This window comes from Seriola aureovittata, chromosome 7 (genome assembly GCF_021018895.1).
Source record: "Seriola aureovittata isolate HTS-2021-v1 ecotype China chromosome 7, ASM2101889v1, whole genome shotgun sequence".
Classification (NCBI taxonomy): Eukaryota; Metazoa; Chordata; class Actinopteri; order Carangiformes; family Carangidae; genus Seriola; species Seriola aureovittata.
Window position 1 is genome coordinate 24,319,348 of NC_079370.1, and position 27,916 is coordinate 24,347,263.

Genomic DNA, 27,916 nt, shown 5'->3' on the forward strand with positions numbered 1-27,916 from the left:
CCATAAATGTACATAGTGAAACCTTCCTGCTGTTGTACAGACACAGCTAAATATTTGATAAGCCTCTGTCAAATAGTTTAGTAATCCAATTTTCATCCTGGATATGTGACCACAGGCTAAAAGGGATTTGGTTTGAGGAGCTAAATGTACAGGGATCAGAACCATTGAACTACTGAACATGAGTTATTCTAAGTCTGCAGTGTCAGTGCATGTGAAATATTTTTCTTTCGGGATGTGTTATTTGAGTAATGCCATCCACTCCATGGGCCTTTGCATTTACGTGACATCAACACCAATGTTTCCCTATCCAGATACAGATAACACTGTAATTCAAGGTGTAACTGCAGTAAAGAATCTGGACACATCTGAACATCTGTAAACATGTGTTCTAGTTTAATAAAGATTTCTAATTTTCATCCAAGAAAAAAACATTTGTGCAAAATTGTTGTAGAACAAATAAATTTTCATATGGCTCAAAAGAAAAACAGGCAACATTCTTTGGTCAAATATCACTGAAAGGTAAATGTACATTTAGCAGGATTTGTAAAAGTGTTATGAAAATGACAAAATACTGTCTATATTTGATACTTTCAGTGTAATTGCTCAGTTTAAGGCAACACGGTAGTTGGAAGTCAAGTCAATGTCTGTTTACAGTGTCATCACCTCGTTCTTGTTCAACTATAATTATTAAACAACAGCAAAGCAGCAAAGACTTCACATGCAATTTTATTTGCTTTCAGGCTTAGCAGTGTTGTGCAAGTGTTGAGCCGACAGGTGATGTGTACGGATCAGGCACACGATCCTCTGTGCTGGGAGACACAGCCCCGTTCAGTTTCACAGTTTTTACTTTGGTGTCTCGCCTGGATCCGTCAGAGAGAGTTTGATGAGGGGAGACTGAGTGTTGTGGAAGCAGCGAGGTCGACAGACTGGGTGACCCCCAACGTCCAGCAGGGCATCCTCCTCATCGCCAGGTGTCTCCGGGCGTGCTTGGCCAGGTGGTCGCTACGCATGAAGCGGCTGTGGCACACGGGACAGACAAACTTTTTCTCTCCCGTGTGGGTTCGTCGGTGGCGAGACAGCTCATCGGAGCGAGCGAACCGCCTCTCGCAGCCCTCCCACTTACATTTGAAGGGCTTCTCACCTGATGCAACACAGACAGAGGAGTGAAAATTAAGGATTTTGAGGACTTTCTCGTGTCTCATTGTTTTTCATGGCTCTTTTTTTTTTCTTTTTTTTTTTACTTCTTTTAATTCATTGTCTGCACAGGACGCTGACATTTGACTGAGTTAAGTAATTAAAATTGATATACTTTCTTGATACTACAAGTACAGTACAGTTTGAATTCATATCCTTCATCTTACCTGTGTGCGTCCTCATGTGGGCCTTGAGGTGGGAGCTCTTGAAGTAGGTCTTGCTGCAGTCCTCACGGGGACAAACATGACTGCGTACACGGGACACCTCTGGCTGCAGTGAGCTTTGCCTTTGCTCCAAAGGAGTATGACCAGGTGCGGGGGCGATGGCTGGTAACTTGGTACCACCAGGTGTCACCAGCGCGGGATGAACGTACAGAGTAGGAACAGCCGGCTGAGAGACGAGAAGCATTAGGGGGCCTTTTGCAACCTGACCCCCAAGGAGGAAGACCTGGGCAGAAGACGCCGCTTGGGTTTGTGGTTGCAATAGTGCATGTTGTTGTTGGATGGGCTGTTGTTGTGTGTGCACAGTTGTAACTGCTGATGCGGTGGGTAGTGGGTGTTGCCGATGACTCTCAAAGGCTGTGACAGGCTTTCGCACAACACTGGTGGAAGGAGAAGAGACGGGAAGAATTTGGCAGTAGACAGGCACAGGAGAAACTCCATTAACACCAGCTGGGACAGAGGAGACAGACTGAGGTGTGTCTGATTTATCAACTGGGGATGAAAGTCTCATCTGGGTTTGACTGTCCTTAAGAACATTTGGCAAAGTCGCAGTTAAAGGTTTCTGTGGCGTGGCATCCCCAGAGTCAGACTGCATTATAACAACCATCTCAGAGTCTCTGGTGTGCAGCCCATCCTCAAAGTTCAAATCTCTTTTAGAGTCTTTTGTGTGAACTTGAGTGAGTCTGTCTCTCTTTGAGACAGGATGGACGTCGCAGCAGCAGTGCTGGCCGTCTGCAGTGTGGCGGATCACACTGGTGCACTGGAACCTCTGCTGAGAAGCAGCAGTGTGTCTGTGCAGATGAGTCTCCTCTGCCGTCTGCCAGGCTGGACTTCCAGCTACAGCAAGTTGATGTAACGTTGCTGCTGAGGCTGGATGGGTGTCCTCACAGTGGGGTGGGCTGTATGGTGGTGTCATACACTGAGAGGAAAGGAAGGTTGTTAATATTCTTATTGATGAACTCAACTTGCAAAATATGTATCTTCTTTTACATCACTGCTAAAAAAAAAAAGACACCATTATCATATAGCCTTCATAGCTAGTAGCATAGCATAGACCAGTGGTTCCCAACCTGTGGGCTGGAGTGCATTGGTGGGCTGTAATAATTTGCAAAACAGTATCATTTTGGTGACAAGATGTAATTTAAAAAAAACGAATACAATGTAATAATATAATAATGTATAATGTTTTTAAATTTTTTAAATAAACAAAATGATCTTTAAAGAATATTAAAGATGTTTAAAAACTCCTGTCTTTGTTTTTTTTTCTAATATTAAGGCCTATCACTGTGATAAGCCGATGATAGGAACTTTATGTTGTTGCCAGCTGGACCACTTGCTATCTCTGATTTCACACTGAAAGATTTCATCCATGGCAAAAACTGGAGTATCAGAAGGTGCCCTGAGAACATATCTGGCCTCTGTATCACTAGGGGGCTGGATATGGGCCGCCAACATTTTTGAGATTTTCAAGTGGGCCCCGAGTTGGAAAAGGTTGCGAACCGCTGGCATAAACAACACTATAAATAATGTTGCGCTAAAATCCATCTTTTTCTCAGGTTTAAAAAAAAAAAAACTATCTTAGTCCATGTGGTTCACTTACGAGAGGAGAATCCTGTAGCACAGCAGATGCAAGGGGGGCAGAGTCGTCCTCTGAGCAGTCTGAGGACGGAGTCAGGGGTCTGAAGTGTCTGAGCCTGAAGCTCCTGGTTTTCCAGTGCTTAGTCATGGACATCAGGGCTTCCACAGCCTCCATGTCGCCTGCACCCATTTGAGCAGGCCGTAATCCACTCTGGACGTCTGAGTCGTGCTCCTCAATGTCCATGTTGTAAGTCTAGCACAAGAGCAAAAATTAGCACAAGTCAGGACTATGGAGTTTCAGTTTTCAATACATCACAATATAGTCTTGGAATGAACTTTTCTTAAATAAACACATTGTCACTGTGTTGGATTTAAGGATTTACAGTGCAGACATTAAATATTCAGACATTTTTTTTCCCTCATCAATCTACACTACCCCATAATGACAAAGTGAAAACAGAATTTTAGACATTTTTGCAAATTTATTAAAAGGAAGAACTGAAATATCACATAGACATGAGTATTTAGACGCATTGCTATGACACAAATTTAGCTCAAGTGCCTCCCATTTCTCTTTATCATTTGAGAGTCTACCTGTGGTCAAGCTGATTGGACAGTCTTTGGAAAGGCACACACCTCTGTATGTAAGGTCCCACAGCTGACAATGAATATCAGAGCAAAAAGCAAGTCAGGAAGAGGAAGGAACTGCCTGCAGAGCTCAGAGACAGGATTGTTTTGAGGCACAGATATGAGGAAGGCAAAAAAAAAAAAGATGCTGCATTCAAGGTTCGAAGAACACAGTGGCCTGCATCATTTTTACATGGAAGATGTTTGGAACGACCAGGACTCTTCCTAGAACTGGCCGCCCAGACACACTGAGCAATGAGGACAGAGGGGCCTTGGTAAGGGAGGTGACCAAGAACTCGATGGTCACTCCAGAGATCCTGTGTGGAGAAACTTCAAGAAGGACAATCAACTCTAATCGTAATGTCAGGTTTCCTCCAGACATGACAAACACTTCAAACTTGGTTTCATCAGACAGGAGAATCTTGTGTCTCTCAGTCTGATTGACTCACGTGCTTTAGGTACTTTTTTGCAAACTCTGACTGAAGAGGGGTTTCTGTCTGGGCACTCTGCCATAAAGCACAGATCGGTGGAGTGTTGCAGTGATGGTGGTCCTGGAAGTTTCTCCCATCTCCACACAGGGTCTCAGAGAAGGGCCTTCATAAGAGATCTATCCTGTCTCTGAGCTCTGCAGGCGGTTCCTTCCACCTCACGGCTTGTTTTTTGCTCTGATATGCATTGTCAGCTGTGATACCTTATATAGACAGGTGCCTTTCCAAATCATGTTCAATCAGCTGAATTCAGGACAGGTGGACTCCTGTCAAGGTGTAGAAACATCTCAAAGATGATCAAGAGAAATGGGGGCACCTGAGCTTAATTTCAAGTGGTGTAGCAGAGGGTTTAAATACTTTTATCAATGTTTTTTTTTAATTCATTTCAGCATGAGGCTGCAACATAAGAAAATGTGCAAAAAGCGAGGGGCCTGAATACTTTCTGAATGCAATGTGATGACAATTATCCATATATAATGTGAGTAGACATACAGCATCTGAGCAACATTCAATCAGTGTTTTAAAGCCTATTGATTTTTGCCATTCATCAATATAGAGAATATGTAAAGGAGCATGTGAGGTGAGCATGATCAGCTGCTGTTCTGCAGCACTGGGGCCCTTTCACCTACTTCCACAGGGGACAAAAGCGCCAACTGTGCTGCTTACACAAACAGCCACACAACACCTAACCCCTCCCTGACCTGCCTAGCACACAGCGACCATCACAGTCCTCAACAACCATCACTAGTGAAGCTGGAGGTAAATTAATGTGATATGACGTCGATAAACGTGGTTATATAAAAGTTGACAACCATCGTTATAAATCAAAATTGCACTGTCAGGATGTTATTGTTGTTGTTGTATATTCTCACATAACTTTAATAAAGCACTTCAAGAAAGAAAATCAGAGTAATATCATACAAAATGAAATGTATGACGTTGAAGAAATTAAAACAATCTACTTACAGCCTCTGTAAATCTGTGTGAGGTGTTCAGGGCTCCAGTTTAACCGTTGACTACTCGTCCTCACGTCTTGTGTGAACACTTCAAACTAAAACTGTGTGTTTCCCACTCTTCTCCTCAGCCAAGTCCCCATTCATCGTTTCAAACGCGGTGGGGAAACGGGGGGCGTGGGTTAACGTGTCGGCCAATACCACGCAAAGGTGTGTTACACACCGACCAATAAGAGAGGGACTCGGTGCGTGATCGGCGGCTGACGGTGCCGTGCAGACAGCGTGGTACACAACAGCACGGGCGTGTGAAAAACATTCTTGTCTACACTCAGTTACCTTCCTCACACACCCACCCCACCCCAACACACACACACACACACACACACACACACACACACACACACACACACACACACACACACACACACACACACCTTCTTGGATGAGTCATTTCGCCCTCTCCATCAGCCAGAACCGACACACACCTTCTATTATGACTAATCATATTTTGGAGAGATGAAATTTAAAAAGCAGATGCTCTGTGATCATCTGTCACAGCAAGGTGTAGGTTCTTAACAGGTCTTTGAAATAGAGCTATTATAATAATATTATTATTATATTATTATAATAATAATAACTAATTTTCCAATTTTTTTGTTGTTGGTCTTATATCAGGTCCCAAACTCATTCCTTCAGAAGTATAGAAAACTGTTCTGACAGTATTTGTCAGGAATAGCTTAAATTCACTTATTGGAATTATTGGAATTATTTATTTATATAGAAATTACTATTACAGAAATTACAGAAATTACAATTAAACGATAGCAGAAGCATTAACACAAGTTAAAACACTTGAAAAATGGAGAGAAATGTGTAAAAGCAGTAGATTCTTTTGCCGTAAATGGTTTTACATGATGTATTTGGAGGGTGGCTTAGAGATGTTGCTGTTATTATCACTTTTAAACACTTTACACCCATTAAACACTGCTTGTGAAAATGACAATGACTTAATATATGAATAAATATGTTCATTAATATATTAATAGCTGATGTCTCATCTGCTAAATTGGAAGATGCATCAACAGGTGGAAAACTGTCAGAGTTGGATTTGAATAGACTTTACTTTCTTGCCTATGCTTTTTTAATGTTTTAATTTGAATGCTACTCAATAAGCAGCCCCTTGTCCTTTGTGGAAGAAAGAGGTCAGCCAACAGGAGATGGCCTCGGGCAGCCCTGTGGATTAGGTAAGTGTCAGCTGTCTAGACCTTCCCACACAGCACAGAGAACCAGAACAAAAGGCTGGCTGTGGACACACAATGGAGATATACACACACACAGACACACAGCACTTTGACTGTGTCTGGCACTGTGGGATGTTCCTCAAAAGCATACCCAGGAATGAAGAGTAAAGTCTGGCTACAAGTGACATAAAGAAATTATTCTGTAATTACAATCCATATCCCTAGTTTAATTAAACATCTTTACATCTTGGTTCCAACTTAAAGTTTAAACTGAATCAATTGTTTACACTTGTGTTCTGCTTTTTTATGGAAATGCCTCTTATCAAAACATGTAGACAATTTATCCACTACTCAATAAGTACTTAATTAATATTTTTTATTAAGCAGTACAGTACACTGTGAAGAAATATTACCGCTTTAAATGAAAAATGCTTGTTTTATTGACACTTTTTATACCTACTTCTTCTGTTTTAGCTTTCTAGGATGTGTACTGTAAAACCAAAGTTTGAAGAATGTCATATTTTCATATATATATATATATATATATATATATATAACATTTACATATTCTATTGTTTATTTATTTTATAATGTATTTATAAACACAGCTTTAAAAAAATTGTTGTATAACACACTAAATATATTTTATATATTGCGGTTTTTGCCTGTCTTCACCTGTAACACCAATTCTACACCAACAGGTCATGCGACTCAGCATGGAGAGCGCTGGCCTGTGTAAACAGCTGTATAGTGTCTTCTGTGACTCTGGTGGGAGCTTTCTAAAATCTGAGAAGAAACCATCAGGGTTATCTTGAATTGCTGGAGTGCTCCTTTAACACGATGTGCCTTAATTATGGAAATTGCTAAAATGTCAAATTAATTTATTCATTTCCTGAAGGCATATTTAAAGCCACCATGTGTAGGATATGAAAATGTCTTACGTTGATGCCATCTGGTGTTACTCTCAAGAATGGCTTTGGCTCTGCTACTGACCAAACTGAGCTCAGACTTAAAGCTGCATTCACAGATTTTCTTTTTTTTTTTGGGCTACTTGGGGGCAGCAAAACAAGCAGAGGACCAACAAGTCCTCCAACCTGAACAACCATATAGGTCGTATTTTTCAACCCTTTGATACGACCCATAGGAGTGTCTTCTGAAATAGCGCCCCATACGCTGGAATGCGTACCAGACCTCGGTTGTCATGGTTACCATAATAAACAATAATAAACACTGTACCGAGAGCGGCCTACCGATTGTCACCATGGTTGCTATAATTACGTCATGGCTTGGTTAGGTTTAGGCACAAAAACTACTTGGTTAGGTTTAGGAAAAGATCGCGATTTGGTTCAAAATAAGTACTTCCTCAACATTTGACGATCTTTGTTGTCATGGTTACAATGACAATGTGGTTAACTTTGTTGAACGCTCATGGGTAAAGGAAATGACATGAACTGCTGATTTCAGACAGGAATCAAACACAACTCTCCTGTCTCATATTTTTGTGTTTTGTTGACCCGACCGCCACAACCTCCTTCTGACATGGACTTCCCTCTTTATACTACGTCACTGCACACACCTTTGCTCCTGTCATATTTACTACAGCCACTAGATGTCGCCTAACAGCAAAATGTAACTAAGGGTCATAATAACCTGCTGCACAAATGACCTGTGGGCTTTTTTTTTTTTTTTTTTACAGGAGGACAGTCTCCTGAGGACAGAGTGTTGACCTTTTATCACACTCTGCAGGTGCAGAAAATCGGTTTGCGAACACTTCTGGCAGATAGTGAACAATATTAGCGTTTATTTAGTCATGTTTCTGGTGAGCCAGCAAACCAAAACAACAATTCAAAATAGACTGAAAGGCTCTGCTACTGATCAACTTCAGCGTTATATTGATTTGTGCTGCTCTCAACCTAAACATATAATACTCTATTTTTCAGAACTTGTGAAACAAAATTATGAAATGACCTTTGCAATAATGGTTGTGGTCTACGATGGTTCAGTATCTTTATCTATTTCAATTGGATTATCGAGATAATAACATGCAATGTGAGTGAAAGAACTTATATTTTCATATGCCATGTTACTGGTCTCTGGCCAATCAGGTTGCCCTAGTTTTATCAGAATGATGCAACGGAGACCCAGTTTCTTGGTCAGTGCTAGCTAGTTAAAATAGCCATGCCCTTTTGAGCAGAACTGTACAACATCCTCATGGTGTTGCGCAATGGACAAATGGATTTTGTTAGAATTTAGTGGCAGCATTACCCCTGAAGTTACAGCTTCGTACACGTCAGCCAGTTTTGTTGTTGAATGGCAAGTGAGACTGGGCCAACACAGACCCACTCTTCGTTTTTGCAGTTAGAGAAAAGGACGTTGTCTCTTTCCAAAAAGTAAAAGCCTCTTAAAGGACAGCAGCCAGGAACAGCTCATTACTCTTTATTCCTCATATACTTGCAGGCCAACATAATGCCCTTTAAGCTGTGCAGCATCTGTGACTGGGTGTTTGGAGCTGAGGGTTTGTGCCCAAGGCCTGGACTGACCTGTGTTAACAGGCCTGGAGAATTACCCCTTCATGGTTAATACTGCCCTGGATCTGTACAGATATGTCACAGCCAGCACTAAGAGGAGTTATTTTAAAGTCTTGCTCTCCAGCTGGTGATCGTGTTACCTCACTGGGAATAACTTATACTTCTAGTTGGGACCTGACTGACAAGAACTTGTGCTGCTCCACTGATCTATGAATGCATGTGGAAGATGTTCAATAAACAGTCAGTGGTGATGCTTTGGGTCTCTCTTGGCAGATTTTAACACTGAATTAAATTGAATTTAAAGAAAAAACAGCTCAAACACTTTATCTTTTTAAACAGAGTCTACTATAGTGTTCTCTATCTGTTTTGAAGGCATACTTTAATTAAATTACAAATTCCAGCCTGAAATGTGCTAATTTCCTAAACCTCCAAACCCAGTAACCTCACTCTGATGATAGTGCAGTTTCCTGGCCCTGAATCTTTGTACCCATATTTAACAACACCAGAGGTTATTTGATAACCCAGTGCCCAGCTACCTAAAAATAGCTTTGCAGATTTCTGGGGTTTTGTTTGACTTCAGTTTCTTTTTGCAGGGCAATGGTGCTGGTTTCATTAACCTCAGTGTTGAACTCAATAAACAGAGAAGAAATCCTCAATTTTTGCATGACATGTGGTATTTGCTGTAGAAAGTAAGACCAGTGGATCTGAGGAAAATATACACTTTAATTACAAATAATCATATCTGCAGTACTGCTTATTATTTTAACCTGTTAGTAAAAACATTGTTATTCTAATTTGAATGTACATAAATGACAATGCTTAAAATGCTGCCTTGTGTAAGTAAATACTTAAATAAATAGAATTTGCTTTTTTTAAAAAAGGACCTTTGGTAATGAGCAGTTTTTGTAACATTGTTATTCTATTCTACATCTGGACTCAATACTTTTGTAAACATGTGTTCAGTTAAAGTCCTGACAATGTCAGCTGCAGGTCAGACTAGATAAAGGAATAGTAATAACAACAGGATCAGTCATTTGGTCCAAATTCTCTTTGCTTTGGCCTTGTGGGAACTTGTGTAGCAGTTGACAGATAAATGAGGAGCCTGACCTGGCGGGAGCAGTGAAAATGTTTTTTTTCTGTGTCATATATCATTTCAGATTTAAGAGACATGTCTTATGACAGGAAACCTCCCAGTTTCAGTTCCAGTTGTTGAGGATATTTTTTATCATCTTCTTTTTGAATTAATGTTTTACAATAGATGTTCCTGGTGAGTCCCTGAGCTGTGGAGCTTTACCTAGAGTGTGTACCTCTGTTTCTCTGTCTGTGTGTATGTATCCATATGCACACATCAGTTTTGTCTTATGGCAAATACTCTGAGTAGCAGCGCAGGAAATCAACATATACTTTCTGGTTATGAATGGCTTTCTGGGGCTAATTCTGATCTCATTATGAAAGGTAAACCCTGCCATCTGCTGGTGTGAAAAGACAAAAGCTTTTATTGGATTAGGCTGTAGATTAGAACGATAACCAAAAGATTAGCTCCATATCCTTTTGATTTTGATTCACATTGACATTTTACATTTACATTCAGATATCATTCTTTAATCCACAATGTGTGGTGCACCCTCCTCTCCCTAATGGCGTCCATATCTAGGCCAGCTCCCCCTCTCACATCCAGCAGGCCAAGAATCCAGCACTGCTCAGAGGCTTTTCTTTCGTCAATTTTACACAAGTTTGACCTTGAGCCCACATTTCTGTGTCTCCTGCCTCTTTCTTTCTGCACCATTGGAGCGTGCTTGCACCACTGTTGCTTAAACACTTTCCTAAGCTTCATAGGATTTAAATAATGTGGGCATATTACACTTTGACAGTTATTCATGGTAGGGAGCCCAACACCAACAGACTCCCAGTTCTCTTCCAGTCATAGAGCTAAGATTTAAGTTGGTTCAGATTTAAATATAATGCTAGTATAAGAATAGCAGCATCATATGATTGTCCCTCGTGAATTTGGCCATTTCCTGAGTGGTACTGATAATATGCCAAGTATAACCATGTTGTTCCCCAAAGATTTGGTGACATGATATAAAATCTTGGTTGGTCACAGAATGGTGGTTTTGGTGCATCATGACATAGACTTTTCATCTTTTATCTCAAATTGATAATCCATTTATTTATCCTATTTGTCCATTTATATATGAAATATGAATGCATGAACCTGGTGAACCTGTGGATGTAAAAGATAATAAAATAGTAATATGAAATATCCTGCATATCCTGCAAGGTTAGTTTGTATAGAGTAATGTATCAAACTGAATAAAAATAAAAATGAACAAATGTAATCTCCTTGGTGATTACACCAACAAAGAATACATTTCCTATAGAGGAAGCACCGAATAAGACTAGAATAATACTTAAATTGGGGCATTATTTCAAGTTTTCACTGGTAAACTAGCATAGGTTATGGGATTATTTACTGCACTGGTTTGTAACTGCTCAAAAAGCACACCTTCTTTCAAGATTTCTTCAGTCTTTAGACCCCTGAATCATCAGTTAAGGATGTATTTTCATATCCTTTTGTCTCAGCCTTTTGCATTCTATTGTCTTACCTTGTAAAGAGACAACCTGGCGATATTTAACCCTTTCTGTGGTCTTAATAGTGCAGTAGTTGACCTGCAAATTACTGCAGGTGCTTGAAAATGCAAATAAACAAAGATGCATCGAATGAACCAGGTGAAAACAAAGGCTTTGGAGTGTCACAGTGTAGTATATTAGATTACACTAGTGTTGCCTTTCTTCTTGAGGCCAATCCCGTCCAATTTAACACATTTCCTGTTTGTGCTCAAGGTCCAACCAGCGGAGCGGTTGCATGTGTACTAATCAACACACAGAGAAGAAGCTTGGTAGAGTTAAGATGGCGGCATGTGGGTGAGGAGGCTGGGATCTGAACTCGAGGTTTTTCGCCATTAAACGATTCCTATGAATCCACATATATACAGTAATCGAAAGATTAACAATTTCCACATCTTCCACACGTTTGTGTGTGATTTTGGATTGACCCCATGACATCTATACACTTCGTGGTTCACCCGTTGCCCGGGACCGAGGATCAGCTCAATGACAGGTATTTTGTTGCGGCCCGTGGAAAAGAAGAATTTAAATCCATATTTATATGCGATGTGTGGTTTTTAGGGGTGAGGCTGTATTATTGAACGATGTTGACATTGTCATGCATGTGGATTCGGGTTTTAATTATTTAAATGACCCCCCCAGGGTTGAAACAAGGCCCGGCATCTTGAACAATCCTCGTTAGCTTGCTGCTACCTAAACAGTCGGTCCAGTGCTAGTTGCTAGCCCGTTAACTGGCTATCGTACGAATAGCTAACATTAGCAGGCTGTTTCCTTGGTTCTCTAGAAGGATTGGCTCCCAGTCAAAGTTGAGATAGACAATGCGGGTTGGGGGATGGGGAAAAGAGAGGGAAATAAAGGTCGTAAAACACAACGTTGTGAATTTTTTTTTACTAGTTTTCGTGTATAAATTGCATATACACCCTTTTGACATGTGTCAGTGTTTGTTTTGTGGGCGTCTCGTTGATTATCATGATCAATGAAGTAGCTAACGTCAGCTAACTGAAAGCTAGCTGCTAATGCTAGCAAGCTAATTCGCTACCACGCTCTTGACAAAGCCAAATATTTGTATTCGGGGGTCTTTTGTGACAGGGGTGTTTCTGAAAGTTTAACGGTATTATTTGCTAGCGAACACCATCGGAAATGATTACCCCGTTTGTCCATTTTTAACATTGCATACTGAGATAAATATCTAAAATATGAAGTGATGTACAGTTAGCAACATTGCATTCCCATTAATCCTGTTATCGACTTTAATAAGGAGACAAGTCAAGCCTTATAAAGTGTGTAAGATGGATGCTGGATTCCTCACGGTTCACGTGATCACTAATTTTAATTTCTTTCATTATTACCCAGACACCAAGTAGCTACAGTATACATGCACAGTAAATTTGATAGCACACAATATTAGTAGTGACATGCTTCTGGCATGCATTACGCTGCGTTTCATGGGGTTTCTGTCGGAAACGTCCAAACTGAAGAGCCTATTCTTTATTAGTAGTTGGGAGAAAACTCCAGGAAATTGTGTGCGACCTGTATTTTGGCAGAACATGTGATTTATGATAAACCTATTTATATCATCCATTGAGATTGAACTGATTAATGAGCTGTTCTACTTAAAGACAAAGAGGTTGAGAAGTCAAGAGTGTTTTTAGAATGACCTTGAGATTAAGAACTGGATATGGACTCAGAATATTTGAACCCTTTTTGCAGGTTGGTGTGCTATCTAAGTCATGGGGACCAGCCTTGGTCTAAATGTGAGGGAAGCTCAGTTTACTCTTCTGGTTACGAATCTTATTGAAAATGCCACTCAGACATCTTGATGGTATGGACCACTGGTTCCTTGAAGAGGTCATGGCTGTTTCATCCCCAGGCATGCATACCATTGCATGCTGTAGTCACCATGTGCTGCTGGGAGGCCCCCTCCTCTCTCTTCTCCATGAAAGAACTTGCAGTTGTCAGAGCAGATAAGTGCTTCTATCTGAAATAAAGAGGGTTGGTCCAGCTTGGCTCATTAGAGGTGCTTCATGAACATCCGATCAGATTTCCTCACCCAAATGCCAGTGGTTTGTTTGACCTCACTGAGGTCTGTTTAGACGCACTACTTTAGAACAGTTGAATGGTAAATGCCATTACCTTATGCCATTACCTTGTACCATTTGTGTCACCCACAGTGATCCAGAGCAGAGTGACAGGAGAAGTTCTTATAATTGAAGAACTTGTCTCATATTTTTCTGCAATCATGGATAGTGTTGTATGTTTGTATGTTTAGACCTGGCAGTAAAATGTAAATTGAATTTAAATAGTTGTTACCTGATCTGTAATTGTGCTGCCTTTACACTTACTACTGAAGATGAATTTTCTACAGCCAGATAAGAATGTAATTGCCTTCGATCCCAAAATGTAATTTGGCATTTGTTGACGTTCTTTAATTTGAGTTTGAATCAGGGCATTCATCAGAACAGGTGCCTCAGTGCTTCTCTATCTGTGTGTAATGACCACGCATGGAGGAAACTTATGGCAGAACTACCAAAAAGGTGTACCTATGAGGACTTGAGAGTTGATGTATGTTTCTTCACAAGACAAAAGTCAGGATACAATACATCTTTGACCACATATGTGTTTAAGCATGATCAAATAACCATCCCTCAAGGTGTAAATTGGTTATACGAAATGGTAAACCAACAGTTTGTTATAAAGTAGTTTGTCAGCCTGTGTTGGGTGTGAGTGTGGAAGGTAATTTTTCAGGAAATATATGTCTAATTACCTTCTTCGTTGTTTGTGCTGCCAATGAATTTCAATAGCCAAGCAATTAAATTAGGCTGGCAGCTTTGAAAAATGAAAGAACAGACTCTGTAAACAATACTATATAAAGTCCACACCAATAATATAACGTATAGTTTTCAGTACATTATTGATTATACTTATTCTTAAACTAGAGCAGACATTGTTAATGTTGGAGTGGTGGGCTTGAGACTTTCTTTGCAATAAAGTATTGAAGCAGGAGGGGATATTTTGGGTGTTGGGTGGCTGTGTTAGGATTTTGGATTCCAGAAGTAAAAGTCGTATTCATTTTCTGCATGGACAGTGTTAGGTTTCTGGCAGATGGAGTACTGGGATAGATGGGCATGAAACACCCTGGATTGAATCAGCGGGAAAAAAAAAGGTTAATTGTTGTTAAGGCAAGGAGCGTTGCAGTGAGAAACATTCAATGACTAAGCATAATATTGTTATTCTGAAGATCTTTTTTATAACTTTAGAAATACAGTATTTATTGTTGTGTTTTAAATTCTAGATTATTTTTGGATCACTGCAGCAACTTGTGCCAAAGTTGACAGTCTTTAAAATATTCTATAACTGACTTGTGCCTCTGGCTGTCATCTGCAAACACTGAGGCTCAGGGGTACTGTAATTTTTTTAAGTTGTTTGACATAAACACGCAGAAAAAACATTTGTTGGAAAATTGAAATTGAGTTAAAGTAACTGATAGGCGTAACAAAATAGTCCTGTACATTTTGTCACTCTTTTCAGTTGCTCTGAAGTTTCTGAGTATGACCACTCGCCCAGGTCTGATCCTGTGTGTAGTCAACATTGGTTGACATCTTATGACACAGATGTTTACATATTTGGCATCAGCGTCAAGCACACAACCAAATGTCACAAGTGATGTCTCAAGCAAAACATTATGCAGAGTTTTAAACCACCATCAATATCACCAATGGCATCCCTAATGCTCAGTGCTGTCATGTTAATGCTGTCATGTAGGGCAGATACTATGCTCCTAAATTGCCTCGTTTGTTTGACATAAGTCATACGTGAAATAAACTAAATGCCCTGGGATTAATATGCTTTATCGGATTGAACTGAAAAGGTTGAAACCATTGGACATGCACCTAAAATGTCTGTTAGGTTAATATGTTGAAAATAATTTCTGTGAAATCGATTGTATAATATGTGGTTCATGCAAGAAGTGCGTTTTTGATTTACTCAAATTAACCTACATTAATTAGGTCACTTTAATCACTAATCATTAATGTGGTCTCCATCTTCCTGTCAGGCTCCGTGAAGTCTCAGAGAAACTCAACAAATACAGCTATAATAGGTGAGTCTGTCGACGTTGGATTTTTAGGCTGCTTTGCACAATGTGATCAACTGTTGTAAGCAGGATCTTGTTAATTATCCTACAATACTCTGTTGTCTTTTTGCTTATGTTTTGTCTCTTCCATCGCAGTCATCCGCACCTTAGTTTGCTGGAGCAGGCCACCCTGAAACAGTGTGTCGTCGGTCCAAACCATGCAGGATTTCTCCTTGAGGTAATGCTAAAAGACATTACATCCCTAACATTAATCAGACACCTTGGGACCTAGAGTATATGTTTATTATCTGCTGCCCACCACAAAAAAAGCAATTGGAAGATTTCCATTCTAACTGGGTCACTATTATCAGAGGACCTCTGGCTTTTGTTATAAAACACTTGGTAATTTGCTTCTGTTTATTTTCTGGTTGTGTAAATTGTGGACATATGCTAGATCTAATAGATAGAATGTGTTGTTTATACACAGGGCACCACCCCAATTAGGCTAATCCAGTTTGAACAGGGCTGTAGACACACTGAAGAAGCATGTGTTAATTGACCTCAGTTTGCTTATTTGAGCTTTGACAGAAACGTCAGCAAACTGGTTCATGTAGGTGGCAGCATGTTCACAAAGAGAGTGGCATTAAATGTTGTGGCTTTATTCTTTGCTCTGCAAAGTGTGCTTTAAAAAACATCACTGTTACTGTCTAATGTAACACCACATGATGTGGTTATAACATGGATTATATGTTCCAGTATTACAGCACCTGTATGATGAGATAATTTGTGTGCACATCACTAATTTGCATATAGACCCAAACTATCATATAGACTGAGGTGTTGAGTGTATGGCTTTATGATTTAGATAATGTAAGAAATAGTTTGCCTTGATACAGCCTTCAGTCCCTAAACTGATATGTTGGACCTAACATGAATATATGATTTAGTTTTTCCTTCATTTGTCAAATGTTTTCCACTATAAATCATGAATTCATCTTTTTTAGGATGGACGTGTGTGTAGAATCAGCTTTGCTGTCCAGCCTGATCGCCTGGAGCTCAGCAAACCGGATGGCAGCGATGGGTGAGAGACTTCTCTATGATGGGATCTGTCCCTGAAACTGTTGTAGCTTTGGCATTGAGTTGGAAAACAGATGGCTTGTGGAGATGTCTAGTTCAAGATGCACTGAAGATACTCAAGCGTACCAATGGTGGTTTCTGTGATTTGAATTCCATTTGGACCATGTGCCCTTTTTGGCTGAGTATGAAGCATTTGGACATGATTTCACTTGTAGAATAACACTGACTCTTTGCTACAAAGATTTCCATCTATCAAGAGTGAAAACTAGATCTGAATTCATCAGCTCTGTTAGGCTGCTGTTGGACTGATGGATGCATTTGTGTTGTGCTTGATGAGATGTCTATCTATTTAGTAATTTCCACAATAGAGCTGCCTTTTTTTCCCCTCAAAGTTACATTGCACTGCAGGGACATATTTGTTTTTCAGATACAAAAATCATTAATTGTAATTTTGCCACCAAATAACCAGCAGCAAGACTGTCCAAAGTTGTTTGTGAAACTTTTTGAAAGCCAGTTGCCTTTATGGCTGTGCAAGTGTGTGTCTCTTGCCGTGTGTTTTTCTCTATAAAAGACTTTTTTTTTTTTTTACTAGCTGCTTTGTTTTGTGTTGGCTATGAGCGTGTATTTTTGGTGAATGGCTCATTGATAGTTGTCGATATCCTGCCAGCAGAACAACATCCAACAGTGATTTCAGAGTTTTCAAGGCCCCTTTAGCTGCTAAATATGCATGTGAATCAGGCCGTAAAAGGCTGAGGAGCTCCCTGCTCCGAACCTTTCCTCACAGCACATATTTTGTTCCCTGCTGCAATAGAAGATGAAATGTTAACAACTGTAATAGCCTTTCAGTCCACACCATTGTGGGTTGCTGGGAAGCCTAGAACGACAGGTTGTCTTTGGCAAGTTTGTCAGCTGATTAAGGCCTAATATCCTGACTTTGAGTTACATAGATTGAATTTGCTTTTACTCTGTTTTGCTGTAGTAATAATTTGAATGCCTGTTTCTGTTTTCAACTGTCCTATGTTACAGTATGGTACTAAATGTGATTGTATTATTTTGTTGGAAATTATTTCAATTCGTTGTCATTGTAGTCTCTGTTATATGAAAAGCCTGCAAAATTGTCATAATTTAGTTCCCTTGCCACAGAACAACACAGTTTCTACCAACTGCCTGTTTAGAACACATGGGTTACGTATATTGTAGTAAATTACTTTTTGGTTAACTCAAAAGGCATCCCATTATAAGATATCTTGAAATAGGAGCAAGCAGTCGCAGCCCCAAAACCCCAAGAACTTTTAAAAATGGAAAGTCTTAAAGGAGGAACGAGTTGCAGCCAATTCTGATTCCCAAGGGTGTTGCCATGCTAGTCTCCAAAATACCCCATCCTGTTTCACGGTATAATATTAAAAGAAAATGAATCCTGAACCAAGGGGTATAATTTGGTATAATTTAACAAATACCTGGGGTAAATTTAGTTTCTGTTAACCCAGGTAATAAAAAGTCTTTTGGTCCTTCTGGGACTTCTGTAGGTTTGTAACTGATCTCCCATCTTTTGTTTCCAGTTCAAAGTTGAGCAGTGGTTCAGGGACAGGAAGGAGCTCCAGGCCAGGCAGGACTAGTGATCCGCCCTGGTTCCTGTCTGGTTCTGACACACTGGGCAGACTGGCAGGCAACACCCTTGGGTAAGTTCTGGCAGGGTTGACAGAGACAAATGGTCCTGTGAAAGCTCAGTGTTTGGAGCACAGCACTGACGCTGCAGCGGCTGCGGGGTGTATTCCCCACAGGGTTCAGTGCCACACATTCAGAAGAGAGAACCTTAGGGTGCTGTAAAATGTAATAGATAATTGTGTCGCTCAAATGGCATACATCATGGACCCTGCTAAATTTGCAGTATGCAGTAGTGCTCCTCTTATTTGCCTACTGGAGAATTGATTTCCTCCTCAAATATATATGTTTTGGGTCTTGATATTGAAGTTGTGCAGAGCTGCAGAATAACCCTCTAAACCTGCACTGTTAACAGTATAATATATTGATTAATTATTATACTAAATTTTATATACTATATCAAAGCTTTTCTCCTACACTACCTGATTAAATTAGAATGGGACCACCTGTTAATTTCTTCCCTCCTGTAAATGCTGCTGATGCAAAACCTTGTCATCGTGGACTGCCCTGTCTCTGCTGTCACAATGGCTGAATCCCCTCGTACCCGATGTGTGCGTGTGTTTGAGTCTGCTCTGTAAGTCAGATGGTGTTTTTGGTAGCTGTGTCTGACCATGGCCTTGCACTGTATGTAACAGGAGTCGCTGGAGCTCCGGTGTGAATGGAGGCAGTGGAGGAGGTGGAAGTGGAGGTGGAGCAGGGGGAGGTGGAGCAGGAGGTGGCAGCAGTGGAGGAGGAGGGGGAGGAGGAGCAGGTGGAGGTGGAGGCACGTCGGGGAGATCGTCAACAGCAGCTCGCGATTCCCGCCGACAGACCAGGGTGATCCGTACAGGAAGGGATCGTGGCTCAGGCCTTCTGGGTAGCCAGCCGCAGCCAGTTATACCAGCTTCTGTCATCCCTGAAGAACTTATTACTCAGGTACAATAGTGTATATGACCATTCTTACATTATTATAACGTTAATATTAGCAGTTTCTGAAACCTTTTTCTTACTGAAAGAAACTGTACCTTGTTGCTCCAGGCCCAAGTAGTCCTTCAGGGGAAGTCCAGGAGTGTGATCATTAGGGAGCTCCAGAGGACCAACCTGGATGTCAACCTCGCCGTCAACAACCTGCTGAGCCGGGATGATGAGGATGGAGATGATGGAGATGACACGGCCAGCGAGTCCTACCTCCCTGGAGGTTTGTCAAAAAACAAAACAAAAAAATAGGGAAGCTGATATTGTGTCAAATTTTTTTTAAGAAGAGAATTTCTATTCATAACATCACTATTTAACATTGAAGTTCAGGTTTAGCAGTTCAACACATTATATAACACATGGCTTGTGTTAAAGAGTAATACATTATTGAAATATATTTACTCATGATCATTGAAATGGTTGAAACAGTATTTTCAGTAATCATAAAAATTAAAAAAAACTTTTTACATTTTTCTGAAACATCGTTTTGTGCCTTTGTTCCATGCAGAGGACCTGATGTCCCTGTTGGATGCAGACATTCACTCTGCTCACCCCAGTGTGATTATTGATGCTGATGCCATGTTCTCTGAAGACATCAGCTACTTTGGATACCCCTCTTTTAGACGCTCCTCACTGTCTCGCTTGGGATCCTCCAGAGGTAACTCAACAACTCACCTCTGTCTAGTGAAGGGAAGACAGGGTGTTAGAGAGGCTTTGGTGGCAGCACTGGTGGTGGCTTTTTGTTTGTGGGGATGTAGCTTCAATGGCTTCAAAAGACAACACAACAGACAAGCTGGAAAATCAAGGCAGTTTTTTTTTTCAGTGATTCTCTGAGGGATTGAAAAAAATGGCTGAAGAATTTAATAAGACAGAAGTTCTTTTTAAAAGTTAAGCATTTCAGAGTTTTTCGAGGTGAAAATGTTTTCCTCTTTACTCAATATATACTTCACTGAGGTGTAGGTTTTATACAAAATGATGTATAATGAAACTGTTAGCTTGTTTTCCGGGGAAATCTTCTCTTCAGTCTGGTTAGCCGGTGATATAACAGGAATGTTTGGTGTTACAGGCTACAAATGTTTGGTGTTGTATGGTGCATGGCTGTAGTACATACTGTGAGCTCTCTGAGAAAGGCCCGCTAGGCACACCTGTCTTAACAGGGACCCTTTAAGTCAGTCTATTTTAAAATCCTACCCAGCCCACTTTTAGCCCATATGCATGCTTTCTCTCTGTCTATCCACTTCCTCTTCTACCTGGCATTTTAACATATGAGCGTGCAAACTGACTCACTCACTAGTATAATTTAGACTCCCACTCCCAAGTATTGCAATTTTGATTTGCATTACAGTAATTCTAAAGACTCTCTTTCTCTATCTCTCTATTCTTAAAAATATGTTGACGGGTCTTTCCCAGAGAGTGGCTTACTTCTATCCCACTGGTGTGACCTTATTGCATACCAGTTCTCCTTCTTCCCTTAGAGCGTGACTCAGAGCTGTTGCGTGAGCGTGAGTCTGTATTGAGGTTACGCGAGCGCCGGTGGCTGGATGGGGCCTCGTTTGACACAGAGCGAGGCTCCACCAGCCGCGAGGGCGAGCCCAGCCTGGACAAGAAAAGCATCCCGGTCCAGAGCCCTGTCTCCCTGGGAGAAGAGCTCCAGTGGTGGCCTGACAAGGTAGGAGGCACACAGACAGAGCTGTTGATTTAATCTTTATTTTTAAAACACAGAAATACAAACTCTTCGCCATGACTTTGCAAGTGGAGCTTGGAAGCAAATTCACCTCATCGGACATTTATTGAGATCTCAAATTTCCTTTCCAGGATGGGGTGAAGTTTGTGAGCATTGGAGCCATGTTCTCAGAGCTGGTGGCTGTCAGCTCCAAAGGAGAGCTTTATCAGTGGAAGTGGAGCGAACCTGAACCCTACAGGAATGCACAGAATCCTTCCATTCATCACCCACGTGTCTCCTTCCTGGGCCTGACCAATGAGAAGATCACCTTGTTATCTGCCAATAGCATCAGAGCCACTGTAGCTACAGAGACCAACAAGGTAGATGATGATTGCTCCTCTTGACATAAGAATGTGTCTGTGCTTTGTTCATAGCAACAATATTTGATCACAGGATCATTTGTGCAGCCAAAGTTGTGATTGAGTAAATAAATGTTTCTGCAGTTACTATCATCACACACATTTATTTAATGAGTCGTTCATTAACCCATGTTTGTGTGTGCGGTGTATAGGTGGCAACCTGGGTGGATGACACACTGAGCACAGTGGCCTCTAAGCTGGAGCACAGTGCTCAGGCTTTCCCTGAGCTGCAGGGAGAACGCATGGTGTCACTGCACTGCTGTGCACTCTACACATGTGCGCAGCTGGAGAATAGCCTCTATTGGTGGTGAGAAGAAAAAGTGTTTTTCTATTAAACTACACTAAATGGAATTATAACTCTTGGTTTTTAACAATAACATTGGCATTGGCATCCTGCTAAGTGCAGCAGCCACAGGAGTGTTCATTGAGGTCATAATATTGAATTTATGTAGTATTCAATCATAGAAAGCAGAGTTTAAAAAAGGGCGTTCCTTACATTTTGCACTATTAAACACACACACGAAGCTGGACCTGATTTCAGACCTTTTCTGAATTGTAAGAGTCACCTTTTAAATTTGTACATACACATGTTCCAGTGAACAAAGAAGATTCAGCTGATTCAACTGTCTTTGTCTGCTGTCTTCTGCCAAAATACACAATGCGAACCTGTAGCAAATAATATGAATTATCCTTGACAGCAGACATTTAGCACGGTTTGTAAAGTGATGTCTTTGTCAATACAAAGTGACAACAGTATATGTCATGGAAAGGTATGATTGTCAGTGATGTTTTGACACTTCACTGCTTGCATTTGTCTGCAGGGGTGTTGTGCCTTTTAGTCAACGGAAGAAGATGCTTGAAAAGGCCAGAGCCAAGAACAAAAAGCCAAAGTCCAGCGCTGGCATCTCCTCGATACCCAACATCACCGTGGGAACACAGGTAAGACGAGAGACAAGATTTTGAATTTTCATTGTTGTCATGACAGAAGTGGATTAAGTGCCTCTTGTTTTGGGAATCTTCCATATTGATGTATGTTATTGTCTTTAGCCTTATGACTCAAGTGAGTGGCTTTATATAAGTCTTGCAGTTATTTCTTGTTGCTAATAAAAGTACTGGCTCCTTCCATAGGTGTGCCTGAGGAATAACCCCCTCTACCATGCCGGTGCAGTGGCCTTTTCTGTCAGTGCTGGGATCCCCAAAGTGGGCGTCCTTTTGGAGTCTGTCTGGAACATGAACGACAGCTGCAGGTTCCAGCTGCGCTCACCAGAGAGCCTCAAGAACATGGAGAAGACCACTAAGACCCAGGAAATCAAGTCAGTTTTGTTTGATGTAGCAAAAATCTAAATCTCTCTAGTCTTTCATTATTTTATGTCTGTAAACTTTTTACCAGACTGAAAAAGCATAGACTTCAGTCCCACTGGTCAGAGAACGTAGCCATGCCAGATTTCATGAATCCTAAAGTAAAATTCATCTCAAACTATCTTGGTCTTACGCCATAGGACTGAGAGCAAGCCAGAGCTGGTGAAGACTGAGATGGGTCCTCCTCCTTCCCCAGCGTCTACCTGCAGTGATACCTCCTCCATTGCTAGCAGTGCTTCACTGCCCTACAGTATGTCCTCTTCTCTCTTGCTGTCTCTGCCTCTTAACCTCTAGCTCTCTCTACAGCACTCAAGTCTTGGCTTTCCTCTGTATCTCACAGGCACAGAACCAATTTCTTCCTCACTCTGTGCTCTCATTAGCCCTTTGACTTTGAAACAGATGGTGCACAGGCTTTTATCAGCAGCAACCCCCCCCCCCCTTTTTTTTTTTTTCCTGCGAAGGAAGTGTGGCCAGCTAACAGTGTATACTGTGGTACATTTGGTTGGCTTTCTTCTTATCATATAAACCATACCGCTAGCTGTCAGTGTTGATAATTTATTTTCCATAGTCCACACTAAAGTTATCACCTAGTCAGCAGTATGTTTATGTATGGCCCAAATCGGGAGTATATTTCTAAATCTTTCCCAATTCTTTAATGTAAACAATTTAGAAGTGTCCTATTTGAATATGCAGTGATCAAAGGACTAAGTTAATGTGCTGTATTAATTGCAGAGCGAAGGCGTTCTACCCCGGCTCCCAAAGAGGAAGAGAAGGTGAATGAGGAGCAGTGGCCTCTCAGGGAGGTGGTGTTTGTGGAGGATGTTAAAAATGTCCCAGTGGGAAAGGTGGGTGTATCTAAAATATGTTGATGTATTATATTGGAATAATAAGTAATCTAAGTAAGATAATTTATCTCTACTCAGTATATGTGTGTTTCTTTCTCATGACATCTCATTTTCACAACTTGCTGCCTTCATATTCTGTCCTAGGTGCTCAAAGTGGATGGTGCATATGTTGCTGTGAAGTTTCCAGGGACATCAAGCAGCATGAGCAACCAGACCACTGCAGCTCCCACTGACTCGGACCCATCCTCACTGTTGCAGGACTGTAGACTCCTCAGAATAGATGAGCTGCAGGTACAGACATTGAACCACTTTTGCTTGTCTTCATCTCAGACTTAATAAGTGAAATATGTTTCTGTGCTCACGTGACCATCTGTCCTCCTGACATTGACATTCACTGACTTTTTGTCTCCTTCAATCTGTTCCTGACAGGTGGTCAAAACTGGTGGGACTCCTAAAGTTCCCGATTGTTTTCAGCGCACACCTAAAAAGCTCTGTATCCCAGAAAAGGCTGAGATTCTGGCTGTGAATGTTGACTCCAAAGGTGGGTCTTTGCTATATGTTTCTATACGTCACTATATACTTTATATATACATTTGTATAGTGTCTATAGTTTTGTATTTATGTATCTCTAACACTTAAACATCTCTCCACCCACCAGGAGTCCATGCAGTGCTGAAAACTGGTAACTGGGTAAGGTACTGTATCTTTGACCTGGCCACAGGCAAAGCTGAGCAGGAGAATAACTTCCCTACCAGTAACCTGGCCTTCTTGGGGCAGAGTGAGCGCAATGTGGCCATCTTTACTGCAGGACAGGTAAGACGACCTCCCACATAGGTCACATATTGTTTCAGATAAGTATGACATTTTTTTAAAGTTCTGTGTATTTAAAATTTTTAAATTACTTTTTTCCCCAGGAGTCTCCTATTATCCTCCGAGATGGAAATGGCACAATCTACCCTATGGCCAAAGACTGCATGGGTGGAATTCGAGATCCTGATTGGCTGGACCTGCCGCCTATAAACAGCCTGGGAATGGGGGTGCATTCTCTGGCCAATCTCCCTTCAAACTCCACCATTAAAAAGAAAGCTGCTATTATTATTATGGCTGTCGAGGTAAAAATGACCTCTTAAATACGATTTTAAAAAAGACTGAACAAAAGCTAAGATATGATCATTGTGTTTAGTGTGTTTGTATTTCCTGCCCTTGAAACCTCAAAATTCTCAGCCACACCATTACCTTGCAAAGGCAACCTGACAATTTTAGTGGTAGTTTTTATCACACATGTCCATGTTGTTACCATGTTTCTATTCATGAATATGTCTGAGAGACCAAAATGCATTTTTTTCAAGGTAAAACATCATAGACATCAAAATGAGTGATCATTACCAATTCTCACTCATCCTTTATGTCTCTTTCAGAAACAGACACTGATGCAGCACGTGCTACGTTGTGACTATGAGGCGTGTCGGCAGTACCTGGTGAACCTTGAGCAAGCCTTCCTATTGGATCAGGGCAACCAGGCCCTCGGAGCACTTCTGGGCCATCGCTGTGATGGAAACCGAAACATTCTCCATGCTGCCGTCTCCGTCTGCTTCCCTGTTAGTAACAAGGAGACCAAAGAGGAGGAAGGTGAGCTGGTGTATTAGGGTCTCTCTGAGAGCTAGGTTTAATGAAAAGTAGTTTGCTGTCTTATTTTGCTGGATACATTTCTCTTCCAGATGTGTCTCAGTTTTATACTTTCCTACTTTTATTAGAAAATGGAATTGTGAAAGAAAATTACTTTTTCTCTCAACATGCTGTTCCAGCTCAGTGTGTGCTCACGTGTAGCAGTTTAATTGCCTGCTTTCTCCTGACTCCCTTCTCCATGCTAAGTGACCATGCTGTTTCATTTCAGAAGCTGAAAGGTCGGAGAGAAACACATTTGCAGAGCGGCTGTCTGCTGTGGAGGCGATTGCCAATGCCATCTCTGTGGTTTCAAGCAACAGCTCTGGAAATAGGACTGGCTCCTCCAGCAGCAGAGGGTAAATAACCATTCGCGCTATTTTGCTGAATAGTCTGTACAGAAAACTACAAGTGTCATTTAATACACATACCAGCTCCTTAGAAGAAAGGAATATCTTTGCTTCATAGTTTCACTGAGCATGTTTTCCTGTGATATCAAAACACCGGCGCTGCTGATAGTAATTTCAGTGCCGTGCTTTACTTTGTGTGTCATCTTCAGGCTTCGTCTGAGGGAGATGATGCGGAGGTCTCTAAGAGCAGCAGGTCTTGGCCGCCACGAGTCCGGCCCGTCATCCAGTGACCATCAGGACCCTGTGTCACCACCCATTGCCCCACCAAGTTGGGTCCCTGACCCCCCACCCATGGACCCTGGTCAGTACATCTTAGCAAGACTGTAACATTAGTGGATTATCTATGTGGGTTATTTTTGTCATAGTGTAATGTACTTTGGGCGATAGGACAAATATATCTGCTATTGGAGTTCATTTAAGATCTATTTTTTTTTTTTTTACAATTTAAAATAATTAAATTAATATTAATAATTAAAGCGCAATTCAAAGTGTGCACTAATAGTAACTGGCTTGAGTTGGGCTGTATTATGCACGTTCTTGTTGCACTTATTAAGTCGTACTTAGTGTTTGCTGTCCGATCGATAGGTGTTGAAAAGCAACGTCAATTCATAAATGATATTTGAGAACTTGATCAAAAAAACGTATGGAGGACTGAAACTGCCAAAGTCAAAAATAGATAAATAAATGACTCGATAATTAAATTAATATGACACTAAATGGACCAAAAAATAATATTCAAAATTATTATATGCATTAATTAAGTAATAGCATGTGACAAACTGATGTTTCTGTTTCTAATTTCCTTCTGTATTTATTGACCTTCGTATTAATTCCCCAATTTATTTACTTACCCATTTAAATTGCCATTTACTTATTTGCTATTTATTAATCCATCCATTTGTTATTTCTTCTTTATAATATGAGAGCTTACACATATTTAATTTCTTGCACCGGTCAATTAAATACGTGTAAGCTGACGCACCAGGTAGAAGCCTTTGTAGTGTGTACCTTGTAGCATTGTGTTGTTTTGCAAGCATCAAGCCACAGGGTGTGAAGGATTTCCAGAGCTGTACAGTCCTGACTCAGGAGTATAAACTGCCATGTAACTGGAGTCCTTGATTTCATCTTCTCACTGGTCACTGTAGCAGCCCACCCACAGCAGTGCAACCTTTTGTGTTGTTTTACCATAGTTGTCATTCTGAAGGCTGCTTTACACAACTGTGTTGGAAAGTCTGCGCATGAACATGAAATTTAACTCTTTGCTTGCCTGAGAGAATTAATCTAAAACTTTCCAGTGAAATGTCTCATAAGGTCCGTGTTTTTTTATTTTATTTATATATCAACAGATGGTGACATTGACTTCATTCTAGCACCAGCTGTTGGCTCGCTCACCACTGCATCCACTGGGACCAGCCAGGGACCGAGTACCTCCACCATACCAGGTAACGGGATCTTCACTGTGAGAGGACGAGTCCGGATGAGACCATATTTTTCCTGCTAGTCAAGGTTTCTGGTGATAACAGGAAGATCAGTTGTGGGTAGCACAATGTTACATTGATCTCAGATCATACTGCAAAATATGGTATTGTGTATTTATGTAGCATTGATACATGAGAATTCTCAATATGTTTGTATGGATAAATTGAGGCGTGGTGCTTTCCAATATACATAATCTCAGCGTGATACGGCTTCATCAGCTGGGTCTGGTATTCAGACATGTTTAAACACGCTTGGGGTCTGTCGTCTCATGGATTGTGTTCTCCATATAAACAGGGCCGTCCACTGAGCCATCTGTGGTTGAATCTAAAGACAGGAAGGCCAACGCCCACCTCATCCTAAAGCTGATGTGTGACAGTGTTGTTCTGAGGCCACACCTACGGGAGCTGCTCTCTGCAAAGTACGATTCTTTGTTTCTCTCTGCATGTTATTGTACATAAGCTTGTTCTGATTTATCTGCTGTTTGTTTTTTTTATTTGCCTGTCTTTCTAAAGTGCTCATGTGCATTGTTGTTGTGGTTATTCAACAGGGATGCCCGTGGAATGACCCCATTCATGCTGGCTGTCAGTGGGAGAGCCTACCCAGCAGCCATAACTGTTCTGGAGGCTGCACAGAAAATGGCCAAGGGTAAGTTGATATTTTAAGGGGGACTGTACTTAAATGCCTAGCATTGTGTACGTATACTCAATGCATGTGTTGTGATGTGGGGGGAGAAAGAAAGAAATGAAGTTTGCGTGACCAACCAGCCGCTGCCTCTGTGAATAAGTAGAAAGCAGCACAGTTATTGTGAATCTGATGTAATTTTAACTGGTTAGGTAACAGCTGGAACGTTTGGATC

At 41.0% G+C, this 27,916-nt stretch overlaps 2 protein-coding genes across 10 annotated transcripts in view; one reads left to right on the top strand and one right to left on the bottom strand.

The window, feature by feature from the left end:
• Positions 1–368: 368 nt before the first annotated feature.
• Positions 369–5,238, bottom strand: LOC130172314 (Krueppel-like factor 10). Its single transcript, XM_056380943.1, has 4 exons — positions 5,075–5,238; positions 3,016–3,246; positions 1,362–2,334; positions 369–1,141 (listed from the first exon to the last, which is right to left on the bottom strand). The coding sequence occupies exons 2-4, from the start codon at positions 3,235–3,237 to the stop codon at positions 870–872; spliced, it is 1,467 nt and encodes a 488-aa protein (XP_056236918.1). The 5' UTR covers positions 3,238–3,246; positions 5,075–5,238; the 3' UTR covers positions 369–869.
• A 6,487-nt stretch (positions 5,239–11,725) lies between these two features.
• Positions 11,726–27,916, top strand: part of ubr5 (ubiquitin protein ligase E3 component n-recognin 5) — a 32,772-nt gene continuing 16,581 nt past the window's right edge. For 7 of the 9 annotated variants that reach the window (XM_056380511.1, XM_056380512.1, XM_056380515.1 and 4 more), the window contains exons 1-25: positions 11,726–11,951; positions 15,513–15,557; positions 15,687–15,768; positions 16,535–16,611; positions 18,167–18,286; positions 18,905–19,184; positions 19,287–19,446; positions 19,732–19,881; positions 20,681–20,892; positions 21,039–21,266; positions 21,458–21,612; positions 22,127–22,244; positions 22,434–22,618; positions 22,805–22,914; positions 23,397–23,509; positions 23,654–23,800; positions 23,939–24,050; positions 24,168–24,322; positions 24,424–24,621; positions 24,928–25,138; positions 25,404–25,530; positions 25,731–25,882; positions 26,928–27,023; positions 27,355–27,478; positions 27,608–27,705. In XM_056380511.1, coding sequence (XP_056236486.1) covers positions 11,890–11,951; positions 15,513–15,557; positions 15,687–15,768; positions 16,535–16,611; positions 18,167–18,286; positions 18,905–19,184; positions 19,287–19,446; positions 19,732–19,881; positions 20,681–20,892; positions 21,039–21,266; positions 21,458–21,612; positions 22,127–22,244; positions 22,434–22,618; positions 22,805–22,914; positions 23,397–23,509; positions 23,654–23,800; positions 23,939–24,050; positions 24,168–24,322; positions 24,424–24,621; positions 24,928–25,138; positions 25,404–25,530; positions 25,731–25,882; positions 26,928–27,023; positions 27,355–27,478; positions 27,608–27,705 — 3,517 coding nt within the window. In that variant the 5' untranslated portion in view covers positions 11,726–11,889. The remainder of the gene's footprint in view (positions 11,952–15,512; positions 15,558–15,686; positions 15,769–16,534; positions 16,612–18,166; positions 18,287–18,904; positions 19,185–19,286; positions 19,447–19,731; positions 19,882–20,680; positions 20,893–21,038; positions 21,267–21,457; positions 21,613–22,126; positions 22,245–22,433; positions 22,619–22,804; positions 22,915–23,396; positions 23,510–23,653; positions 23,801–23,938; positions 24,051–24,167; positions 24,323–24,423; positions 24,622–24,927; positions 25,139–25,403; positions 25,531–25,730; positions 25,883–26,927; positions 27,024–27,354; positions 27,479–27,607; positions 27,706–27,916) is intronic. The other 2 variants (XM_056380514.1, XM_056380521.1) reach the window with 2 other exon arrangements.